Raw genomic sequence first — 24,785 nt, forward strand, 5'->3', positions numbered from 1 at the left:
TAGGCCCTTTAGAGATATCGATATGTGTCCCCATGCGATATAATACAATACGACCACGATTTTGTTGTGAAATGCTGGGAAGTTGTTCTTTTTTGTAGCGACAATCTTTGAACATTTCCAAGGCCAACTCCTGATTCACCTCCAGTCGCTCAAATTTGAGGTCTTTAGCGGCCAATTTGATCATCTCGGCAGAAAGTGCTCGCAATTCACTTTTAGTTGGTTGCCAATCACGAGAGCCAAGTACGATGTCATGAATAAAACTACCCGTTTTAACTGTAATAAACTTAAATTAAATAATTACGAATCAATTATGCTTAACTTACTATTTGGGCCTGGAAAGCTATGCAATTGTAAGTGAGCATCCTCTTTAAAAGCATTTTGTAAAGCAGCTCCCAGCATAAAACTACAGGACCGCCAAAATGTTCTACAAAAGTATTCGTTAAATTGATAATGTTTCCAATAATTGTATAAGTGTATACTTATTGACCACATGTGGATCAGATATAGTGAAATGCAATAATTGTAATGTGCAACTGGCTTGTAAAGGTCTGTGCATGTCCCAAGGTACATTACCATCAACCAGACTTAGTACCGAACGCTTACAGTGACCTTCAGATAAATGTTGAGCACAATTATAAGGTGTAGACAAGTCCCGGTTCATCACCAAAGTTACATCTTCTGGTAAGCCCAAGTAACGTACCTCGATTTTCTCAATGCGTCCCACATTTTCTCGCTGTCGTTTTTGTTCCGCAGTAAATAATTCGTTACGTTGTTTCAAAGATAAACTAGAACAACATCCTACGAAACATTAAAAAAAAAACAGAAGAGTTTTATTAAATATATATTCTAACCTCATGCAACTTATTTTTGAAAAAGAATCTTACGAAAATTTTGTATTTGCGGCAATTTTCCTATCACTTTAAAGCTCTTATATATCACTTTACTAACGGACATGGTTTCGGTTACTAAATAAATAAAACTTTCTTTAACATATTTTCATACAATAAATTCGAACATAAAATTACTCTCTGAATGAATAATTTCGGCAATCTTTCTCTTTAATAGAAAGTTGTAAAGTCGCAGTGATGTTTTTTTTTTTAGCGATGCCAGATTATTTTGTGCAGCTTTATGTAAAAGGTTTTTGGGGATGACACAATGCGCTTAAGTACAATAATGCGTTATTCCTACTTTCGCGACTGGACATTAACTTTGTCGAATTTTTGCAAGAGGAAATGATGATGTTCTTTATTTTCTTATAAACATTTAAAGCTATTTATTCAATCTGTAGTTATCTTACATTGTATATTTTTTATATTACGTGACTTGCTTATTTGACTAATCATGTGCCCTATTTTGCAAAAAACGAAAAACAAGCAATAAAGATCATCTGTTCTAAATTTGAAATATATTTATCAATTTATTAGAAGTTTTAAATGGTAATTTCCAAATTACGGATCAATTAATACACAAAAGTATACATAATATATATATGTAAATATACCTAATCATTATTCAATAAACAAGCTTGTTTACTTTAATGTTAACTTCTTTATTAATATTTTTTATAAATTTGCTGTTTATGGTTAAATTGATTTCTTTATTTTTGGTTTTAGAACCAAATGATTCTGTTTATATTTTCCTGCAAAATAATGTGGGAGCGTGGCTGCTAGTCTTGTAACTGGTAAGTTGACAGCTTTTAACCCGAAACACCTCATTATGGCAGCTTCGTATAAGAAGAAAAAGCAAATTAAGCCAGTTTGTACCACTATTATTCATATCGCGATCTGGTAATAAAAGCATTTCATATGAGAATAATCAAAATCTATCAAACTTGACACGAAAACAGCCGTTTTTTTTAGTAAAGTGTAGCAAAACTACTTAGTTTTCTTTTGCATTAATATAAAGAAAAATTGGAAAAGAAAGTTTGCTCGTAAACGGAAGCCTATGACCAGACACGCCAGAAACTGTACAGCTGGTGCTGTATATACTTATAATGAGAAGAAAAAGGACGCTAATGAGTCGGGATATGGCACTAATGCTCAACGTTTAGGTAAAGATTCCGTAAAGCCTTTCGATTGTTGCTGTTTGACTTTACAACCTTGTCGTAATCCTGTTATATCCCGAGATGGTTACTTATTTGATAAGGAGGCTATTTTAAAATATATAATAACCAAGAAGAACGAATACAGTCGTAAATTAAAGGAATACGAAAAATTAAAGAAAGCCTTCGAAACTAAACAGACGCAAGAAATTGAACGCCAGCAGCGCATAGATATGGAAAAATTTGTTAAAGCTGGCAAACCTGTGAACGGTGCCGTACAGAAACATTTAGGTGTTCAAGCGACGACCAGTAAAGATGCCGATTCCATTTCTAATATGGCAAATGGTAATGAAAAGAAATTGCCCAGTTTTTGGTTACCGTCAGAGTCCCCTAATGCAGGGAACATGAAATTAGAAAAGCCAGATTCGACGATCTTTTGTCCAGTGTCCGGCAAACCTTTAAAAGTAAAAGATTTAATAAACGTTAAGTTCACATTATTAAAAGACGGAGATACCAGCACATCGTTAATAGCAAAGGAAGTGAGATATATGTGTCCTGTGACACATGATGTATTAAGTAATGCAGTACCTTGTGCAGTTTTACGAACGACGTTGGTTTGCTAACACAACGAAGATTTTTAAGTAAATTTATGAAATTTTTTTTCTACAGAGGTGACGTAGTAACCATGGAATGCGTGGAAAAGTTAATTAAAAAGGATATGATACACCCTTTAAATAACGAAAAGCTCAAGGATAAAGACATCATACCGTTGCAAAGAGTATGCCTTTTCAAATATTCCTAGTTAATTTGAATGGTTTTCAAAATGTTCGCTTTTTTTCTCGTTATTTACCATTGTCTAGGGTGGTACGGGTTATGCGTTAACCAACGCAGGCCTAGAGGCTAAGGAAAAACGTCCCATGTTGCAAGCTTGAATTAAAAATAATTTCTTATTTATCAATGTAATAAAAACATATTATTAATAAACCTCATTCATCGCTGACTAATTGAACTTAAATTCAGTTAAAAAATTTTAAATATCGTTTTTATTCAAAAATTTATTTCTTAAATTTTTTAAATTAATTTATATTGAAGGCATTTCATCAAAATAATTGTTGTGCGCATTAATAAGCGCAAAAAATCTACTACAATGCATGCGGACGTGAAAGACTTATTCACGGTTTTGATGCGTCGATTCTTTTTGCCCGTGTGTTGTATATTCTCATTTATAAAAAGAAAAGGTATATGCCGTTTTTCTTCCTCTTAATTTAAAAGAGCTTATAGATTTTTCATCATATGTATTAGTCATGAGATCCAATGTAAAAAATCTCATTGTCTATGTAAAGAAATTCAGTCTATGACAAAAACAAATGGATAGAATGGAAGATTTTATTTTATACCCTCCATCGAAATATGTGAGTGTGATAATATTGACAAAGCTTTTGCAATATGCAGAAGCAAGCTTCCGACACTATAAAGTGGTCTTATACAGTTCCTGATCGGTATGAAATTCTGAATTCCATCTTTGTGCAATGTCTATAATAACTATCGACATTCATGTCACCTCAAGGCGCCTACACTGCAACATAAGCTAAGGCTAGCTTCGATTCCTAACCGCTTTCCGTACTACTCATAAACTATAGCATATACAATGATAAACGTATTCTGTGGTTGAGCATATTTTACATCAAATAATACCGGGATATGGTTTTTATTATTTTTTTTAAGATAGGGATGGTGGGTATAAAAGACGCGGTCACAACCAATCATAATTTCTTCACTTTTTTTGTTTTCTTGGTCACAATACTGAGTTGTTCTGATGTGTATGCAGCTGCAAGACACATTGATACGCTAAGTGTATGTATGTGTGAATGTGAAGGTTTTCGCAAATGCATGCATAAAAAAATTCATTAGTTTAATAAATTGTCTCGCTTTAAATTTCGTTCCTTTCAACCTAAAAAAATTTAAGAACTAAGTATATTATAATACTGCGTCAATGCATAATTTCTTCTCAAACTGCAGCAAAAAATCGTATTCGAAGATTAGTTTGTTCACATTTCCAAGTTCTTGCATTGTAGTGCTGTAGTGACGTTATGTCCGGATCTTTAAACTTTTAAATTACTTAAAATCGATGACAGCTCGGCCTGATCGATGTCATTACTTGCTGCTGCGACTTCTTTAGATGGTTTAACACTTTCGCGGACGTGAATGCTATAGCGTATAGCTCAAGTCAATTATTTTTATTTGATTTTACATCATTTTTATATATTAATAATAATTAGTTAAAAAAGTGTTGTCGTAGATGTTATGGCGTTCATTAGAAATATACAATTATGTTATCGCTATCGTTACCAAAAATTTTTAATCCGATTTCGCATATAACGACAAGGGACAAGGTATATCAAGTTAGTGCGGACGTCTGTAACACTCAGAAGAGCTTAAGGTAGACGCATCTTTTATTCTGAATCTATCTAACCCTATCTGTATGTAAATATGTGTTCAAACTACAGGTCTCAATTTTAGAGATATTTTAATGAAATTTGGTACAGTGACATGTTTTGACCCAAGGACTTACGCTATTGGAAATGTTTTCGATCGATGCACTTTGTCGACCACTCCCCATAAAATACCCTATGCTGCAAAATTCCTTCTATGGGAAAAAATTGCAATTTTCAAAATTTCTTTGCAAAAGTGACTAAGTTTCAGGTTGATGTGAAAACTTTCGATCGGCTGGGACTATGTTTTGAACCCTCTCTCATGTAACCTGCGAAAAATAAAGCTTTATATAGTAAAAGGATAAAATTTCCAACATTTTATTGTGAAAGTTAGTAAAGAAATCTATCTTACCAAATTTGGATTACGCCAGTCTATTTTTTTGGATACCATCGCCCATAGGGATTTTCATGACAGTTAAACCCTTATATGTCATAAAAAGTTCATTTTTTTGTGATGAAAATTTGTTTATGATAGTAATTAAATAAAAAAATTAAGAGGACATAATTTGAACCACATGGATCTATATCTGCCCCGACTCCTTATAAGATATCTCATTACGTCTTAATAATGCATATGAGCGCTTCAGTAAAAGAAATGAACGATAGGAAATTTGAATAACATAGATCTATTTTTTTTTTTTTTTTTTGGGATACCCATTTATATAGGCGCTATCATAATACGCAAACTCTTATATGAAAAATATGCGGGCGTTTCATGAAAATGACGTGTACTCTATTGTGTATTATTACCAAAACGAGCCACTGGGCGAAGTAGGGTAGGGTATGTAATAGTCGGCATCGCTCGGCTATAATGTTCTTAGTTGTTTTTCAGGTTTGTCAAATGATTTAAACAACGATACATCATATGTTGAGGGACGGAACTTTTACAAAACGGATTGGAAGTGAGAGTTTTCGTTTTCATTTAATGTAATCAACGATTGGAGAAAAAGAATAAAGAAATTTCTCGAAATGTTGTAATTAATAATATTTTTTAAGTTTCTTCTGTTTTTTCGCGCTGGTAGGTAAATCATGTATATTTTTGTGAGCATCACCAGCAACACTCAGCTATGTATTATATTAATATTCGAACGTTACAATTTCAATAGCAGACAGTCTGGCTAGACGGACTGACAGACATCCCCCTTTAGATTTTACATTATTTACTGTATACATATAGGCTAAGGCTCGACTTTCTTGTACTAAAACGCACCTATGCACGATGCGAGTAATGGACGGAATTTTGCATTGATTATTTATTTTCTTATTTCATAGGATATTTAATAATTGTTTCTTTGTTTCTTTGTTGACCAAGCTAATATACCATTTTCGATGGTATCATTATTGTGGCATTGATAACGTAAAACGAATCAATCAATTATTTCAATACCTTTACATATGCAAAAGCTAGAGACGGGAAAACGAATATATATATATATATATATATATATATATATACATATGTATATGTATCTTTGCTGTGGCATTGTGTTTAGACTCATTACATCTCGGTCTAATCAAAAATATAAATGGGTATTTGATGCGTATCTCTCTCTCTCTCTCTCTCTCTCTCTTTACATACGGTATCATAAAACTGGTATGTCCGGCAGTCCTCATGAGAGGTAAGAAATTTCTTATTCGCCTTGATAAGAGATTTCGCAATGAATTTTTCAAAATTTTATGGGTCGCTCAGTCAATGAATTGCTCAAAATATCGCGTTTATATAAAGTTTTCGACAAATGTTTTAGATAAAAGTTTTAGAATAAAAATATTTTCAAAAAAAGTATTTTAGTGAGATCTCTCAAAATACGAGGGGGAATGAAAAATATTATATATAGTTACTATGATAATGTCGAATATCGTCGTTGGTGAATTAGTTTTGAAGCGAAAATTTTAAAAGAAACTTTGCGCACAAAGATCCGTTAATTGTAATCTTTAAAAATCGGGTGTAGTTGCGCTTCTCGCAGTATGTCTGTGCGGAAAGACAATTTATCGTTGTCATTTGTTGTTTAGTTTTTAGCACTTATACTCATGTTAATATTTTTTTTTTTTTTTTTTTTTTTTTTTTTTTTTTTTTTTTTTTTTTTTAGATGCATTTGTTTCGTACGTGTACGTTGTGCTGAATTACCTTAACCTGTTAGCTACCAAATTTCGTAACAATATCTTCTATTAGTCTCTTCAGCATATCCCATCTTGAATAGTACGACTTTTTCGTTGATTGCATGGGATCTGGGTCCTTTTAGTGATTATCTGTATTGCTGTACTAAATATTGGATCATAATTGTCTATGGTTTGAAAATGACTCTCTCTCTCTCTCTATGGTTATCTTTGTGACCTCATTACGCTCATTTTCAATGGTTATCAGAATTCGTAGCTGATAAGTGGAAAGTTGGAATTTATGGAATATATTCAATTATTATATATATATATTTTCAATTATTCGATACATTCGCCACGTGACAATGTCTGGGGGCTTTATTCATTTGTTTCACAAAAAAAGTTTAAAAATACTCGCAAAGATGCATAATTCGGATTATCTGCAATAGTTCCGTGCTCGGCCCGCAAAAATATTGTTTGCATATTTTGTTCACTTCTTGCGTTCTTCTGTTGCATTCTTGCATTTGACAGTTGAATTTTTTACGAGAGATTTAATTAATCATTTATCCGGCTGCTTATGACTTAGTAAGGTAGGTGAAGTTATTATAACTGTAAGTTTATATTGATCTGCCATTGTTAAGTTCGGTAGAGTACAAATAAAGGATAAAGAAATATATATATACGGATAAATTCTGAAAAAATGCGACATTATGTAATTGCCGTTCTTTTAATTCTTTAGTCATTAGGTTCGCCTTTACTCAAAATTGATCTATCGGGTATAATCGAACGCATTTAAGCTTTCATATAGCATGATTAAAGCTGTTTCTCAATGTATCGAAGAGAGGCGAACATACCGGATTGATTCTTGTTCTTATATCATCTTGAGAAAAGCAGGACACGAAGCTGTCTCTCCAGAGCCCTTGACTAAATATTACGTAATTAAGATGAGTGACTTTTCAAACTCAATTTCGCAGTTAACTGATTAATTATAGATATGTAAACGTTTATTACACTGCGTATAGATATTGCCGTTACTCATGTGTTTGTATATTTGCTGTCTGGCTATCATTATCGTAAAAAATGTGTAAAAATTTTCGGCAATATTTTTGGAATAAGGTAGACATAAAATATATTTTTATTAATTAATATTAATTATGTCTGATCAGGCCTGCAAAATATAAGTTCTTATGTGCGAATAAAATTTATGATATTAATAGCAAAGTATATATATATATATATATATATCGCTGTTATATCTAAAATCGAAAGATATTCACTATTTTATAATGTTTGTAACATTTATTTAAAACACTTTTAAAATGAACCTTTCATGGCAGCTAAGCTTGACTTTGAGTTGTTCGCGTATTCAAAAAGTGCTGGAAAGTTTTTGAAAGAAAATTTAAACTTATGCATTAAATAAGAACTCTTTCTATTCGTCCGATTAGAGTTTTTCGAAAAAGTCTTATCATATACTTTATGAATGTGGAAACTTTTCTAACTCATTCTGAAGATTCATTCTGGGACCATCTAACCCTATTGATATGTTGAAAGTACCTGGGGGATTTTATATCAACAATATTTTATAAGATTTTATAAAAAAAAAAAAAAAAAAAAAAATGAAAAGAAGAAGCTTTGGTTGCTAAAGCTTATTCTACTTGCTAATCGTAAAATTTACTGATCTAGTCTTTGGTCTAGTAGTTTGCGGTAATCCCAGGCATCGGATTTCGTAGGAGACATTCATTTGAATTCTAAGCGAAATAGTGTTTGTTCGGCTTAACATTTAAAAGAAATTTCAAGAATTTCACCTCAAGAAGTAGCCTCTGCTTTCTCAACTTTCTCAAGAGGTACTTGTTCATTGTGTTAGAAAAAGCCTTGCATGCGCTAATCGGTTGAAATGGGAATAGAACAAGCACGACAACTATATATATGGCTATACGCGAATCTTTTCTACCTCCCATCTTGATTCGAACATATAAAATAACCTTTAACTTATTGATGATCTAACACGTTCACACACACACATAAAAAATGTTAGCCATTTTCTGCTTCTTATATGAAAACCCACAGTGCATATCTACATGTAGTCTTTTTACAGCTTTTGCTCGCCTCTTACCACAATATAGCTTTTTATGAATCGGGCAAAAGTTAATAATGCCATATTATTAGAAATCTCGACTATTGAGGAATATTTCACTGGCTTATAACAGATTTAACTTATCATTTGTAGGAAGGTCCTTTTGTAAAACCCAATGCTCTATGAGAGGTCAAAACCCCCCACAAGCAAAATATGAAAATAAAATTTTGTTCGCGTCGTCACAACAATAGAAGAATGTCGTGTAAATTTGGCGTAGAAAATTTTATGGGTGAAATCACATTCTTGAGCTGATTCTCATCCTTAAAATACTACACTGCAAATTAGATTTATACACACAAGTGTATAAGAGCTTGAGTTACATTAGCATCCTTATGCGGAATGGGAATCCGAAAAAGCAATCAATGTTGTTGACATCTACGATAACAATTGTTTTATGTATGCAATCATTATTCTGCATTCATTTTCTTTCATTCTCGCTGAGGAACAACAATTTTTAGTTTTATGTTAGTATTTAGTGGAAAATTGCATGAATGCAATGAAAAAACTGCGACTAATGGCAATTATTTCAAATTCATGAAAACTAACTGAAGGAAATTCCAAAAACTCTATTCCTACATACCTATAAGTTTATAATTATGAGCTTTGCTTCAATTTGAAGAAAATCTTCGCTGTAAACGCATCATTACGTGATGTTATATAAACTGTACTCCTGCTCTGTGTACTCCTGCTCTATATATTTGTGCTGTATTTTCTTAAAAAAAAGTTTTATTATAAAAAAAACCTTGATTATGAAGTTAATCTTCCAGACGACAACCTTTACATACTGCCAGGGACATGAGGCCTGCAATGCAAAATTCATTCGGATATAGAAAAGCCTCGATTATGGAATTTATCTTCTAGACGAGGATATTTACACATTACCGAAGGCATGACGCCTGCAACGGAGAATTGTACGGAATAAATAGTTCGCAATGCATTTCTGGCATAAGGCAGGATGAGAATTTTAGGTTAAATGAAAAATTAGGGAAATCGATTATTGGCACCATTAAGAAGAGGAAGCTTAAAGTATAGACGTATACACGGGCAGCTAGGTGATGACGATGAATATTATATTTATTGGCAAGGTGGAAATTATCGCCAAATTGAGAGAAAGAACAAGACCCGAGCTATGACATGAAACCGAACCCACCGAGTATATCGTCAAATTGAGAGAAGTACAGTTTCTATCGCCCAACCATTCGAAGAGAAGATCGAATGAAAACGTGCATAAAACGCGAATGTCAATAATAGAGCATCAGCCGGGTTGAATAAAAATTAGAAAAAAATCAGGCAATAAAGAGGCGGCTCTGGACATCGCCAGTCTAGAAAAAGAACGAAAACGTTGGATGAAAATTTAAGTGCACAACTTACTAGAATAAAAGGGCAATGAAGAATGAGTTCCAGATAAGGGGAAGAAAATTGAATTGTTAAAAGCAAACATTTACCCGAAGTCACGAACCCAGCACTCAATAGCTGAAAATTAAAGCAACGTTAACAATATGCACCATTCAGTATGAAGAAGATATGAAAATGGTGTCCCACGAGAATATTCGTTCGTTGCGGTAGTTTGTGGTTTCCAAAGCCAATTAAATGTTGTTTAAACAAAGATGAGGTTACGTACAATTTTTGAGGCAATCCAATAAGAGGCCACTAAACGCCACTGTAGAAAAAGACTCTTTTGTATCTGCTCTACTTAGCACGTTAGGTTAAAGAAAATCGAAAGCTTTCTAGATATGCTCTGATTATTTATTATGGCATTAAGCGCGGAATGCTTTTCTTTCTTCGGATACAATGACAACTTTCGAGAACGCATAGATCGATTTAGTTTTTTCAAATATCAGCAATTCGATGGACAAGAGATGATGAAAACCTAGCAGACAGAAGCGGCTGACTACTAATTTTAGATTATATGTGAAAATTATCAGGCTTTCATGAGTAATCAATTAAAACTTGAAACATAAAATTTCAATGCTTTATATAATACGGTGTATGCGTGGCCGATTTTTCACATTTTTATATAGATACAGTAGCATCATTCATAGACTGCAGATATACATCGAAATTTGTATCGCTGCAACTTATGGATAATGAACGGATAGGCCAAATTTTCCGTTTTTCAAAACAGACGGATATTCGCAGCTTGTATGTCCTTTGATCAACATGACGCATTCTCAGCATCAGTAGGAAATCCGGCAATTTTTTTTCTCAAATTTAAAATCGATATGTAAACTCATGGCTAGGAGAATGAATTGAACAGACAGAATGACTTACAGACGGATTTATCTTATCTAGATTATGTATACTCTGTAGGGACCTTCTGAAGAAGTTTCTTTCCACTCCTTGCAAATTTTAGTGATTAAATGATTATCTATAGCTTTCGGTAGTGAGTATAAAATAATTTCGATTTCGATAAGAGTTTGTAAACTAATTGTAATTGCTTCGATTAATTGCGTCGGTTTATAGCTTAACTTAATTGACTCTGTTAATTAAATTAAACTAATAAAAATTAAAATAATAAATTTAATTAATTAATCATTTAACTAACTGATTAATCAAATCCTTTATCGATTCCCAACGGTTCTTATCGATCACGGAAGTTTGGATTGAAAAAAATTTCAATCCTTGCGAAATGTTTGAACCGACTCTTATTTTGCAACATTCGCAAGTAAGATCAATAATAAGATACCTTAAAGAAAAAAAAAAAAAACTCTCCCTCGTTTATAATTAATCACCATCAACATCCAGATCTTGCAATGCCACATTTTCTCAGTAAATGTTCTAAATAGAATATTGTCAACTTTTTTTTAAACGAGTGCCAAAACAACCAAAACTAATCTGTCCGTTTCTCTAATGGTCTGTTTGTGCTAGCCCATAAATACAACAAAAGACACAACATGTTACATATACTCAAAAAGATTACAACAACACTATTAAGCAATAAGATTAAAAAGAAGAGCAATATAACGATGAGGCAAAGTATATATATATAAAAAAAAATAAAAAAAAATAAAAAAAAAAAGAACTAACGTCTCAGAGTAAACTATGAATAAATATACGTATTTATGTGCATATGTATCAAAAGCGCTGGTAAGAAGGAAGCGGGTACCGTAAGTATATTGATAAAAGAAAAGAAAAAAAAAATTAGTATAAGTATAATGAGTTGGATGGACATTTAGGAAAATCTCCAACCTCTGAATTATTTTGGCAAATTAGAAATAAGCAAACGCGACACAAAGGTGGACACGCAGCCAAACAGTAACGGGTTATTTTAAAAATAACGAAAAAAAATAAAAAATAAATAAATAACAGAAAAAATTATTTGCGATAAAAGTTTTCCTCATTAATAAAAAAGGTATAAAAAACAAAAAAAATAAAAAAATATATAATAATAATAATAAAATAATGCAAAAATGAAAAAATAGTTAATAGTACGATTAACAATTTTTAATAAAGTATTTTTAGCTTACAAAAAAAAAAAAAGAAAAACACTCAAGATTCTGAAAATTAGTTTAAAAAATAAATTTAGAAAATATAAAAACTTATATTGTTTATCCAAAGAAAGAATTCGAGAAATATTTATTTTATCCAAAATATTTAGATCCTAATTAACTGATCTTGTCAGTTCCTTACAAAGACTTGAATGAAAGTTTAGCTTAGCTTTTCCTTTACACAAAATTTTCTTGGAAAGTATTTTGGAGAATGGCTTAAAAAAAATATTCTTAAAAGCTTGCAAAAACAAAAAAAAAACACCAACAACAACAAATTCAATTAAATTAAATGACATTATTTTTTAACGTGTATGCATATTTACGTACGGCGCATACGGCTGGAATATATTATTATCGACAACAATAGCAAAAAACGATATACAACAACAATCTTGAAATTAACAAAATTTTATATGTCTAAGTGCACCTTGGATTTTGCAGAGTACATTGAGATTTGGCCACAAGCGAACAAACGACATGATTTCGAAATAGCACAAATTTTAAAAATAATACCGCAAACCATACAATGCAATGAATACACCGTTTGTAAATAAAAACAACAAAAACAAAGCGAAATACAAAAACGAAAAAAAAAAAAAGTAAAAGAATTTTATTTAACCAGCTAGCCAGCCAACCAGCCAGTGCATCCATCTAATGTCACATAATAAACAACAACAACAACAACAACAGCGACAACATGTAAATGCATACATACATACATATGTTCATTACACATAATCATCCGTATAAGCTAGCGAAAAACAATTCACATGCAATAAATAAGTGGTACCTAAAGCATTTCAAAATATTGGAATGAAAGAAAATTCCTCATTTGAAATTAGATGATCTTTGGTACATACACAAAAGATATAATAAGTCGTAAAATACTTGGAGATATTTCGTTGTCACATATATATAAGTTTATACAAGTATATAGAAAACTCGTGAAAACATATACACGCTTAGATGTACGTGTATGTATGCGTATATATATATATATGTATGTATATGTGTACGCGTATGCATATAAATGTATACGCACATATAAATAAACCTTAACATATACATGTGCATGCACACATTTATATACATATAACAACGGCATATCTCCAAATATTTTACGACTTATTGTGCTAAACATGTAAAGAGAAAATATATATATATATATATGTATATATATATATAAAAGGAATATACCTTCAAAATTTTATACACGACAAATGAAAATTTCTGAAAATTTTGTATTGCTTTAGTTGTTCTTGTTTTTGTTTGTTTTCTCGAACCGGTAAAAATAGCCCTCGGATAAAAATGTAAAACACTTACGCTACATACAAGAAAAAAAGGGAAAAAAAAAAGAAAAAAAAAACATATTGTATACAAATATCGGGTACACATGCACATACATTTAATCGGCTTACACAGAAAATAGAATTTTGAGGTGGACGAATAATACAATTTGTCTTAAACTATTACATACCAGTTTAATGAGCTTTTAAGTGCGTTAAAGATGTTTTTAAGAAAGAAAGAAAATACCATTGTCACCATTGTTATGTTTTTGATTATCCTTTTTTGTTTTTTACTGATAAGACACAATTTCTTAAAGAGGAAAATTTATAATTACCAAAGCATATATGATTATAATTTTTTCCTTCTTTTATAGGTCTTTTTTCCGATTTAAAATGACTTTGCTCTATGCGTAAGCATAATCTTTTTGATTGATAAACGCTTTCGCATATAAACAATATTGTGTTCTTTTAAACATTAAATAACAAGTGTTTCCTAATAACGTTTATCACACGCACACACACACACATGAGCCAATAAATAGGGAAAGAAAAAAAAACAAGGAAATAAAAACCAATGAATTTGTGATTAAATAAAAAATGAATGCAATGCTGTTAAGCGAGCAGTGAGAATGTATGAATATTAACAACGTTTATTCATGTCGTATACGTAACCAAAAATTTTTAAGATATAACTCAAACGTGTTGACTATCCTTATATCTCTCACTCTGACTCTCTCTCTCTCTCTCTCTCTCTCTCTCTAAAACAAGGAAATAAAAACCAATGAATTTGTAATTGAATAAAAAATGAATGCAATGCTGTTAAGCGAGCAGTGAGAATGTATGAATATTAACAACGTTTATTCATGTCGTATACGTAATCAAAAATTGTTAAGACATATCTCATATGTACTGACTATCCTTATATCTCTCACTCTCTCTCTCTCTATCAATTACTTCTTTATTGTAAATAGTTTTGAGTATTTTCTCTCATCACATAACGGCAGTTACACACATGCATACATGTATTGTGTAAACAATAGAAAGTAATGGTTTATATGATTTTGGAGGTATATGGAGTTTTTTTCTTTGAAATTAATATTACCTATTGAACAATAGCATACAGAAAAAAAGGGGCCAAACGACTTACGCGAGAATTTGATTTTATTTTCAGGTTCATCATATATATATGAACGATTATCTTTACGGGTTATGCGTATACTGAAGTAAGCCTGAAATCATTTTTATGCATAAAATAGGGCATTTTTATTAATTATGGAATTAAATAATAACGGCTCAATCTCAGCATCGACTATAAGACAAAGGCAGCAAGAACAATTACAAAAGAATCAACAAGAGCAACAACAACAACACAATGAATATCAGCAGCAATTTTGCTTGAGATGGCATAATCATCAGGTAGGTAATAGAGAATTTTTAATTAAACTGCGAAAAAACTAATAATTGATTAAAATAATGTAAATAAATATATTCATGTTAGGCGGAATATCTTGCATTTTGTTCACCTAAAATAAATAATATTATCGTAAATATAAATAATAATAAATAAATGAAAATCATTTTAGTCATTTTAGTTTATATCCTATAAAACTTAATATGCAGGGCCTATAATCTTCTTGCGCATGTATTTAATACATTCAAAGACTCAGAATTATTCTGTGCATCGATTTATGGCTAATCAAAATTTTTGAAATATTTTTTCGAAATTGCATATCCGGACGCGTTTCGATCCAAAGAAAAACTTTGCGGATCAATCATCATATGATAAAAATTTGCAATTTTGCTCAGTCATAATCACATTTAGACATATAGAATTGATGTGAACACTTTAAATCGGATGGGAAATTTCTTGAATTTCCTTATCTTCCACTCAGTTATTACGAACCAGGAGGCTTTTGCATAGGAAAATAGGATTGAATTATGAAAATTGTAATACAATGAGGTACATTGAATTAATAGATGCTTGTATATATGTTGATCAGCGATGTCTATTGCTGAACATGATAAAGTAATACAAAGTACCAATTTACATAACGGTTAAACTCTGTGATTTTGACCCTTCTCTACATATCAAATAATTGTTGTTTATTTAGCATTATTAAGTTATTCAGTGAGTATAGACGCTAATCGTGGAACGCTCAAAATTGCATTTACGACCTTCATGTCAATATTGCGATTTCATTGCTTGAGACTGATGACGAATGGTGAATTTCTAAGCCAAAATATTCATGGCGGGATCAGTACAATGTAGTGTATTACGAGCTATTAAAAACGAATGAAACTGTTGCCGACAGATGTCGGTCCGGAGTCAAATGAACACATTGAATTATGTATTGTTGCAAAAAAGACTAGCAATGGCGATAAACATCCTGCGAAGTCATCCTCTTGCAATGACAAGGCTCGGCCACGCATTGCAAGGGTTGCCAAGGTTACACTTTTGCAGCTCAAATGGGAATTTCTACTCACCAGACATAGCTCTCTTCTGATTACCACTTGTTCAGATCGATGCAGCATGACTTGGCTGGCGAGAATGTATCAATGATTGGATCGCTGCCAAACCAATAGCGTTCTTTTGAATAATGGTATTACCATGTTGCCAGAAAGATAGTAAGAATGTATAGGAAATGATGGAAAATATTTTAATTAATGTATAAAAGTGAAAATAAGATCAAAATACATGCAAGCATCTAATAAAAGCTAATTGTACCAAATGTCGGCTTGGTGGAGCTATTTTTTATATTTGAATCACATATCATGACAGGATTCTCAAGGAAAATAAGATTTTATATATGGCAACAAAAATTTCAATCTTAATACTTTCTGACAGAAATAGGTGAAGAATAACAAGATCTCTGACAAGGGAATTAAATTTTTTAAAAACTTAGTTCACATAAGTACCCCCCTTAGATGGAAACAAAGTATAGTTTTCATTCAAGCGAATAAATGACGTGAATCGTCTTAGCCGAAGCGGTGTTATAGTCCCTGCGCGATATATAATGTTTTTTTTTCTTTTCTTATATTTCTTATATTTACAATCAATTCGAATTCTGGATCGAGATCGGTGGTAAGTTTCGATTTATTGAGTACATTTTTCAAATACAAAATGTTTCGTGGCATTGCTAGTTAGTTTTCATGTGTTGTACGATCTCGGCTATTGTCAAATACCGGTCGTAGTCGAATAAATGTTGCATGACGTGAGACGTAAGCAACTGCGCAATGCTTTAAAATCGAAAGACTCTCAATTGTCTCACTGATTGATATCTAAAATGAATGGTTGTTTTCTAAACGTGTGAAGCATTTTATTTCGAAATTTGTAAACAAGTGATTAAATGAAACTTTGTACAACTGGACATCGTTGTCGTTACTTGTTACTTGTTTCATATGCAATATGTTAGTTGTCATAAAAATATCCAAAAATATATAAACAAACAAGCAGCCTATATTTAAATATATATATATATATATATATATATGACCGCCGTTCTTATAGAACTTGTTTTTTTTTGGATATTTAGGCGACGAAATATTTTTAAACCAAATCTGCAAAGCGAGCGACAAGGAGTGACGAAAGAGTGATTATTAATGCATGGATGGACGGCAGTTTGGCTATACAAAAAAAGTATAACGTTGTAAAAAGAAAAAAAAACAACAACAACAACAATCGTTAAAACATTCAAATTTTACAAATGCCAAAATCCAAAATTTATTTGTATTCGTTCCTTGCTGTCTAAGTCAAATGATATTTTTTGTAATTGTATGCATTCGTAGGCACGTACAGTGACGAACAAAACTGAATACATAATATGAAGAAGAATATATTCATACAATTCCTATTTTAATCGTAGCAAGAAAAAAAATTTTGCATAAAACACTAATCCTTACTGTCCTCTACTACTGCCGTCCATGAATAAGTAAACAAAGAGCAAGCTAATCAAATGTTTACGCAGTAAATGCATTTTTGCACGTTTTGTGTTCGCATAAAGTTTTCCAAGTCTCTTTAGTTTTGAGGCCCCTTTGGTTGGACTCTCCTTGCAAAAAACTCTATTTTGCTCATCTCACAAAAGATTAGTCAAACTTTTTAGAAAGTTTTCGAAAAATAAAATGAAAAAAATGTTTAATAAAGTCGAACTGTGTGTCCCCGAACAGCACTTTTTACTACAAAAAGGAAAAAAAAAAAGAAACACCGAAGGTTGTCTCAAAATGATGGCGATATCTGGAGCCTACGTTAAGGTCCAAACTCCGAACGTAAACAGTAATGGCATTAAATAAGAGTACCAGCAAATGAACTGCGCGTTGAGCACTACGAAAATTCGTCCTTATTCCAGCAGTTAAGCAAAAGAATCCTGGCCCATTTGAAAGGAAAACCTTAAAGCTCGTCTCGAATTCTCTAAGCAACACATAAATTGGTCAGTGTAAGATTCGAAGATTCGAGTAATATGGTCAGACGAAATCAACGTTAGGTCAAGTCAAGATTCTAGATTATATTTTGTTGTGTTAGGTGTTTGCGAGAATTTTGCTTACTTTTCCACCTGGAAAAGGCATTTATTGCAGAAAATTGGTGCAATACTTATTAATCATAATAGTTTCCGTCATTTTCTACAACGTTTTGCATTATTTTTGGCAGCATCGTGGTATCGTGTCGAAAGAATTTATATTGATTTGGCAACGGTTTATCCACCGACCCATTTTCCCACTTCTTCAACTTTGCGGAGCTGTGTGCCAGCCATACCATCCTGCATCGATCTGAATGAATGATACTCAAGAAACACCATGTCTGGTGAGTACGCTGGGCGTGGTTGAACTTCGTATTCGAACTGCAACAGTGTATCCTAGACAAGTTTTGCAATAGGTGGCCAAAGAATGACATTTTCGGTCAATTCATGTCGGCGTTGAAACCAAATCCGACAATTGGAATGTGATGGAGCAGCATCACCATAAGCCGGCAGCAGATTTTTTCAAATAAACAACAAAAGTAATGAATTTGGAAGAAGAAGAGCTTGAAGTGCTCCTTGATTAGCGTCAATAATATTAAAAAGGAATGTAGACGAGCTCTTTCCCATTTCTTTGTCATTTTTTCCTGCAAATGTCGCAGATCAAAATTTTTGCAAACACCTAATAAAATGCAAAAACTTTTCCTATCCTGTCATTTTTCTCCAGTTCCACTCTACAAATCAAACGAACGGAAATATTTTTTACAGTTAATTAGAGGACAGTAAGGATTAGTGTTTTATATGCAAATTTTTTCCTCTACTGCGATAAGGACAAGAAGAGTATGAATTTAACGCATTTTTCTTCTAATATAGTCTATCAAATTTTGCTCGCCACTGTAAGAGCGAGCCCCAGCCCATCGTTTTGAATACTTAATTGTTCATATACGAATATTATCGAATAACATTTCGGATCGATCCATTTACGTCGGCCAGCTATTCCACATATTCGTCTATTGTCATAAAGGTCATTAAGAAAGACATGGTCTTCAACTACGAGCAGGCCAAGCAATGCGAAGTTTTAATTATTTGGTAAAAATTAGGCGAATTGAGCTGAGAAATTTTGATCCATCTATGACACAGTACAAATCTCTTGACTCGTTTGTTTCGCTGCCTTATATTGGGTAAATACGAATAATAAATTCTATCTACCAGGATCGGAAATTATTTCTGACTCGACGTCAAATCCAATCCGATCCGTCACGAAGTCCCTAAATCGATCCAATCATCTCCTATAAATGAATGGGTTTTTCCAAAAAGAAAATGTATGTGGGAGGACTACCCCATATACTGGATAGCCTAATAAAGATTGTTACTTCGTAATTAAACTTTGCATACCATTCCTAAAATGTGGTGGGCACGTTGCTTCGGCTTATCATTTAGTGCGTGGTACGGCCAATATATAATATTATCGTTTAAACGCTCCTGTTCAATATTCCATATAACGCAGTAACTGTAAATTTAGAAATGAATTATAATTTTCATTATATATATATATATATATGTATATTCTTATATATGTTTTGATAGGCCAGCCTACTTAGTACACTTCCTGTTTTACTGGATCAATGCCAGCTGACCGATGTTACCATCTCAGCAGAGGGCCGCAATTTACGTGCGCACCGCGTGGTCTTAAGTGCCTGCAGTAGTTTCTTTTTGGAAATTTTTCGCACCTTAGATACTACAAATCATCCGGTTATTATTATACCTGGTGCTTCGTTTGCAGCGATTGTGGCTTTACTGAACTTTATGTATTCCGGTGAGGTGAACGTGTATGAAGAGCAAATACCTACGCTATTGAGTTTGGCCGAAACTTTGGGTATCAAGGGTTTAGCCGATGTGCATAACAATGTAATATTTTCGAAAAATCTTTGCAAATATTGAGATATTCTCTAATTAAATATTTTATACACAGTTGCAGAAATCTACAAAAGCTGCCAGTGAACTGCTAAGTAAATCAGAAAAAGAAGATTTTCAAAAATCACCATCAACACCGTCCTCTCCATCCAATTCTAATAATAATCAGTCATCGTCAGTTCCCCTTACAAACTCACTGTTAAATTCCGCGACAAATTCATCCCATTTTAATCCTCTAACGGGCACTAAATTTCCTTTACCATTGGAGAATTTTTTTTTGAAATCCTTACAATTCTATCCGAACCTTCTGCCACAGCCTTTAAATTTCTCACAGACGGCCTTAAATAAAACGACAGAGTTTTTAGCTAAATATCAGCAGCAGTGCAATCTATACCAAGGTGCCCTTGGAATGGCAAACGCAGATAATTATTCAAAGGTAATCGCAAATGAAGAAACTCCGCCGGTCAAGCGATTTTGTAGCGGCGATAAGAAATCGCAGAATGAGCAATCGACGCCACAAAAAGATATTAAACGCATTGATAAAATAGTTGAGAGCTTGCGAGGGGGCTGCGGAAAATCGAATAGTCAAGAGGGTACGCAAAATCAAGGTCATATGCCAGCACCGCTGGCACCTCTTAGCATAAAGACTGGTTTAGATAGCTATAATTCTACAACATCACCTCTAATGATTGCCAAGCAAACGCCATTATTTTCGATGGCGAATACTTCGCAATCGCCCACTAGTCCTCATGGTCATTTAAATTTGAACTTCAACATGGCGAACGAGGATGGTCTTAAATGCGATGCCGAAAAGATTAGTACACCGCCAAGTCCACACGCTACAGCACCAAACGGAAAGCCTATGGCAAACTCAAAGCTCTACGCGACTTGTTTTATTTGTCATAAACAGTTAAGCAATCAATATAATTTAAGGGTTCACTTGGAAACTCATCAGAATGTAAGGTAACGCGAGACGGAAACCAAAATGAATCCTGTTCGATTAAAGACCTTTTCTTTTATCACATTCCATTTAGATATGCTTGTAATGTCTGTTCGCACGTATCGCGAAGTAAAGATGCTTTACGTAAACATGTATCCTATCGTCATCCTGGCGCTCCATCACCATGCGAAACGGAAGCACGTCGTAAACGAGCTACCAAGCTATTGAACACCACCATAACAAGCGGCTCCGCAACAATGGGAACAAATAATTCGTCCACCGTTGAAACTAGCCCCAACTCGCCAAATATATCTCATGTGCCCGCTCATTTTCCCACTACAGCAACTGAATCTTTAAATGCCGAAGCTCAATCACAATTAAATGCTGCCGCTTATATGTTTTTACCAAATCAATTTCATTTAGCCGCGGCCGCCGCAGCGGCAGCTCATCAACACAATCAATTGTTAACCAGCAAGAATAGCAACTCAAACTTGACAATGTTAGATATGCAAAATTCTATTGGTAATAATAATAATAATAAGGCAATGGCAAATACTAATACTGCTACTACTACTACTACTACTATTACTACTACCACCACCACCACCACCACCGCGGTGCCAGTCACCGCAGTTAGTGAACTGTCTAAACCGTTAGTTAATAGTACTAATAGTAGTAGTAGTAGTGTCACTAGCTCCGCAAGCTTAGATAGTAAAGAAAATTTACATAACGCCAGCGATTCAAAAACCAGCTCAAAAGTAACGCCATGATATAGTTATATTAATGCGGTTAGAGAAAGCGATTGCAATGATAAGAAAATTAAGGTAAGCAATTCTTCAATTAAAAGAGGCAGCTTTCGCAGATAAGCCGTTTTTATATCGTTCGCTAATCATTTTTTTTAACACAAGATTCCATAATTTGGAGCATTTTTACACATTTTTACAAAGAAGAAGAAGACGTCATATTGTCAAGATATCATTTTAATACATTGATATGTTTTCATTCAAAAGGAGTCGAAGACGCCTTCAGATCAGCATATTCAGTTACGGCTGTTAGGAGTCTTCGACTACGCACCACAAGGCACGACACGCCTGTTAAGAGCTCTGTGCTTAGCTGTTAACTGAATATATGTCTCATATATGGATAAATTGTGAATCCAAGACAGGTGACAAACTTTGCAATTTAAAATCTGTTACTAGTCTAATTTCATGATTACGTTTATTTCCTGCATATTTTTGTCCTTAAAACGGTATCATTATGATTAGCGATAATCGTGTCAATCAAATTAAAAAAATTTTTGACATGTTCCTATATAGATGTGATTACCACCAATGTGGCTGACGCGAAAGTGAATTTTTTTTTTCAATCACTGATAGAAAGATATGACCGAGGAAAATGGTCCTCTTCCTCAACCTCAATTATGAATAGATTGTACATAGAGAAAACTTTAGCTCGGCAACGATTGTGGTGCAAGCGAAAAAATTATATATACTTGTAGGAGAGCTTCATAGCATATTTATATATTTGTTAAATATTATTAATTAAGTCATTTTGGTAGGGTCTCTGAGCTATATTTCGATAACGGTATATATATGCGGTCTTATATACCATATATGTAATTAAAAGAAATCATAAGCTCTGAGAGTAGAGCTTATACATATAGTTTAAGAGAGAATTGCCGATGTATTTATATTAAATAGTTATTGATCCCATTCTTAGTCCCTGACTGTGATATATATAGTGAAACATTTTCCTATACCTGTTAAATTTTTTTTTTTTTCTTTCCTATGACTTATTAAACAAGCCTTTACCTATAAAACGCCTAATTGTTACAAAGGCTTTACGTCCAAATGTACTTGAAAGTAATTAGTATTTAGTTATAATTTAAACCACAAGAGAAAAAAATACCTTACACATAAACACTTTTACACTTTATATACAAACATACTTAGATTTAAAAAAAAAAAAGAAGTTTTTTATACACAGATTTCTACACAATGCACAATCAAAAAAAGACAGAATTTATACTTTTGAACATATGAATAAAAATTATTAATAAAGTGAAAAATCAAATAGAAAATCAGGTAAATAATAATTAAATTAACACATTTATCAAATATCATCCATTACAAGTTCGAGCAGAAATTTCAAACATAACATGCATTAGCAATTTTCATTAGTAAATTTTTTTCATCATCGCAACTTTTTGAGGTAAGGCCGGTCACCTTTCATCCTACTTTCCTTTCGGCATGAGAAAACATTCGAAAAAATTCATATTTAGCAAGGAATGTAACGAAAAATAGAATGAGTAATGGAAAATTTCCCTGATAAAATCGACAGCTGAGCGTGGAACGAGCAACATTATTATTATCATTAAAGACAAGCTGTATATACTTTAAAAGGAAGTATTGAATAAGTTGTAGACAGAATCTGAAACGTATTGAATCCAAAATTTATGGGAATAAAAAGAATCAATAACTTAGGGCAAAAACGAATATTGTCGCTTAGATGATGATGCAGTCCATCGTACCAAGACACAGGGCATTAGGTGTTCAGGAATCGTCCTAGAAAAAGGAGAATTTTATTTATACTTTCGCTGCATAATCAACTCGTAAGAAGAAAGTTACTGCCCTTCAGACTAAATACGTATTCATAAGTGTCAATAGGAAAATGCTCCCGATTAACCAATGAATCCGTATAAAAATCACTTGTAATTTAATTTAAAGTTTTTATATATTATTTTAAAGTGGGATAGATATATGTATATAAAGTGATATAATGATATTCTTTCTTTTCGATCTAAAGAAGATTCGTTTATCATCCGACGCACGTTTAAGATGTTTTGAATTGACGTTGAACTGGGAAACGGTACACAGTTTCTAAAGAGAAAACTTTGTTTTGCAGATCCTAAAAATAAAAAAAAAAAAAAAAAAAAACCGGCTCCAGCACTAATTCTTGTTGTACATAACCTTATTATTGCTGACATTGCGAATTTTCTTCTTCTTAATGTATTCATTAAGGCGCTTCCTTGTTATTTTATCATAATAAGTGACCATGTGACCGATGATATGTTAAGTTTCATATATACCTATGGGGTATGGGACCATTGTCATTATATAACAATAAAAAAAAAGAAAACACTGATGAAAATTACATTCGGCGGGAGACGAATCTCGCTTACCCATCACTATGATTTTAGCATTCTACTTGCCAAGGCTGGTATGATTAAAAAAAATTAATCGCAGTGTCTACCATAAGTCCAAATAATAAATCTTCATTTGAAGAATGTACAAAACACTCAAAAAAAGTGACAAAAATTATACTTAATCACTTGTAAATTTGTGTGGTAAAAAGAAAGGACGATTTCGTAAAGTATATGTGAAAAATTTCTACCTTCTAACTCTAATAATTTCTTAAGTTATTTATATTAATTTAGATATAGAATAAATTCCAAGACTAAAGTCTTGAAGCGCCCGCTACCATCTAAAGCACTATCAACGGCTCTATTGAAAACTCTAACATACTTGGAGATACCTTGCTTCCTCGGCCACTTGAGGATCCCATCAGAAAATTTGATATATGACGTGGTTTCAAACTTTGATATTCATAGGAAATTAGGTACTAAAATGGAATGCTATCGTCTATTTATACCATGGTCTCACGATAACTACAGCAATATAAATCGTCTACATAAATCTTGTGTTGATTTGTGTCTCTTCTGCTCAACGCTGATATATATTAGATGTTTGAAAGAATTTTGATCACTTTTTCACTTGGAAAAGGCATTTATTGTGGAAAATTGGCTCAATGTACTATAAACAAAATATTTTCCATTGTTTTCTACAAATTTTTCCCATCTTGCCGGCACCCAATGCGAGATACCATGCCGAAAGAACGATATTGGTTTAGTAGCGATTCACGCGCCGATCCACTTTCGCACTTCTTTAA

General features: G+C 32.7%; 3 protein-coding genes across 5 annotated transcripts in view; 2 read left to right on the plus strand and 1 right to left on the minus strand.

The window, feature by feature from the left end:
• The window catches only part of LOC119631441 (39S ribosomal protein L39, mitochondrial), a 3,138-nt gene extending 2,066 nt beyond the window's left edge, over positions 1–1,072 (minus strand). Inside the window, exons 1-5 of the mRNA XM_038023635.1 lie at positions 1,026–1,072; positions 885–965; positions 480–798; positions 324–424; positions 1–273 (exon numbers count right to left, since the gene is read on the minus strand). The exon at positions 1–273 is cut by the window's left edge and continues 170 nt beyond it. Coding sequence (XP_037879563.1) covers positions 1–273; positions 324–424; positions 480–798; positions 885–954 — 763 coding nt within the window. The 5' untranslated portion in view covers positions 955–965; positions 1,026–1,072. The remainder of the gene's footprint in view (positions 274–323; positions 425–479; positions 799–884; positions 966–1,025) is intronic.
• Positions 1,073–1,802: 730 nt separating this feature from the next.
• LOC119631801 (nitric oxide synthase-interacting protein homolog) lies at positions 1,803–3,022 on the plus strand. Its single transcript, XM_038024315.1, has 3 exons — positions 1,803–2,651; positions 2,711–2,819; positions 2,902–3,022. Exons 1-3 carry the CDS (start codon positions 1,945–1,947, stop codon positions 2,971–2,973), a joined length of 888 nt encoding a protein of 295 aa, XP_037880243.1. The 5' UTR covers positions 1,803–1,944; the 3' UTR covers positions 2,974–3,022.
• A 9,032-nt stretch (positions 3,023–12,054) lies between these two features.
• Positions 12,055–22,706, plus strand: LOC119631559 (broad-complex core protein isoforms 1/2/3/4/5). 3 transcript variants are annotated; one of them, XR_005246677.1, is made up of 6 exons: positions 12,055–12,113; positions 14,707–14,951; positions 19,571–19,891; positions 19,956–20,860; positions 20,932–21,661; positions 21,848–22,706. XR_005246677.1 is itself a non-coding variant. In XM_038023879.1 (5 exons), exons 2-5 carry the CDS (start codon positions 14,808–14,810, stop codon positions 21,605–21,607), a joined length of 2,046 nt encoding a protein of 681 aa, XP_037879807.1. In that variant the 5' UTR covers positions 12,055–12,113; positions 14,707–14,807; the 3' UTR covers positions 21,608–22,706. The 3 variants fall into 3 exon arrangements, 2 of the variants coding, with proteins under 2 accessions (XP_037879807.1, XP_037879808.1); XM_038023879.1 differs by having other exon boundaries at positions 20,932–22,706; XM_038023880.1 differs by lacking the exon at positions 12,055–12,113 and adding an exon at positions 12,245–12,948 and having other exon boundaries at positions 20,932–22,706.
• Positions 22,707–24,785: the final 2,079 nt, after the last annotated feature.

Source organism: Glossina fuscipes, unplaced genomic scaffold, assembly GCF_014805625.2.
Source record: "Glossina fuscipes isolate IAEA_lab_2018 unplaced genomic scaffold, Yale_Gfus_2 1, whole genome shotgun sequence".
Classification (NCBI taxonomy): domain Eukaryota; kingdom Metazoa; phylum Arthropoda; class Insecta; order Diptera; family Glossinidae; genus Glossina; species Glossina fuscipes.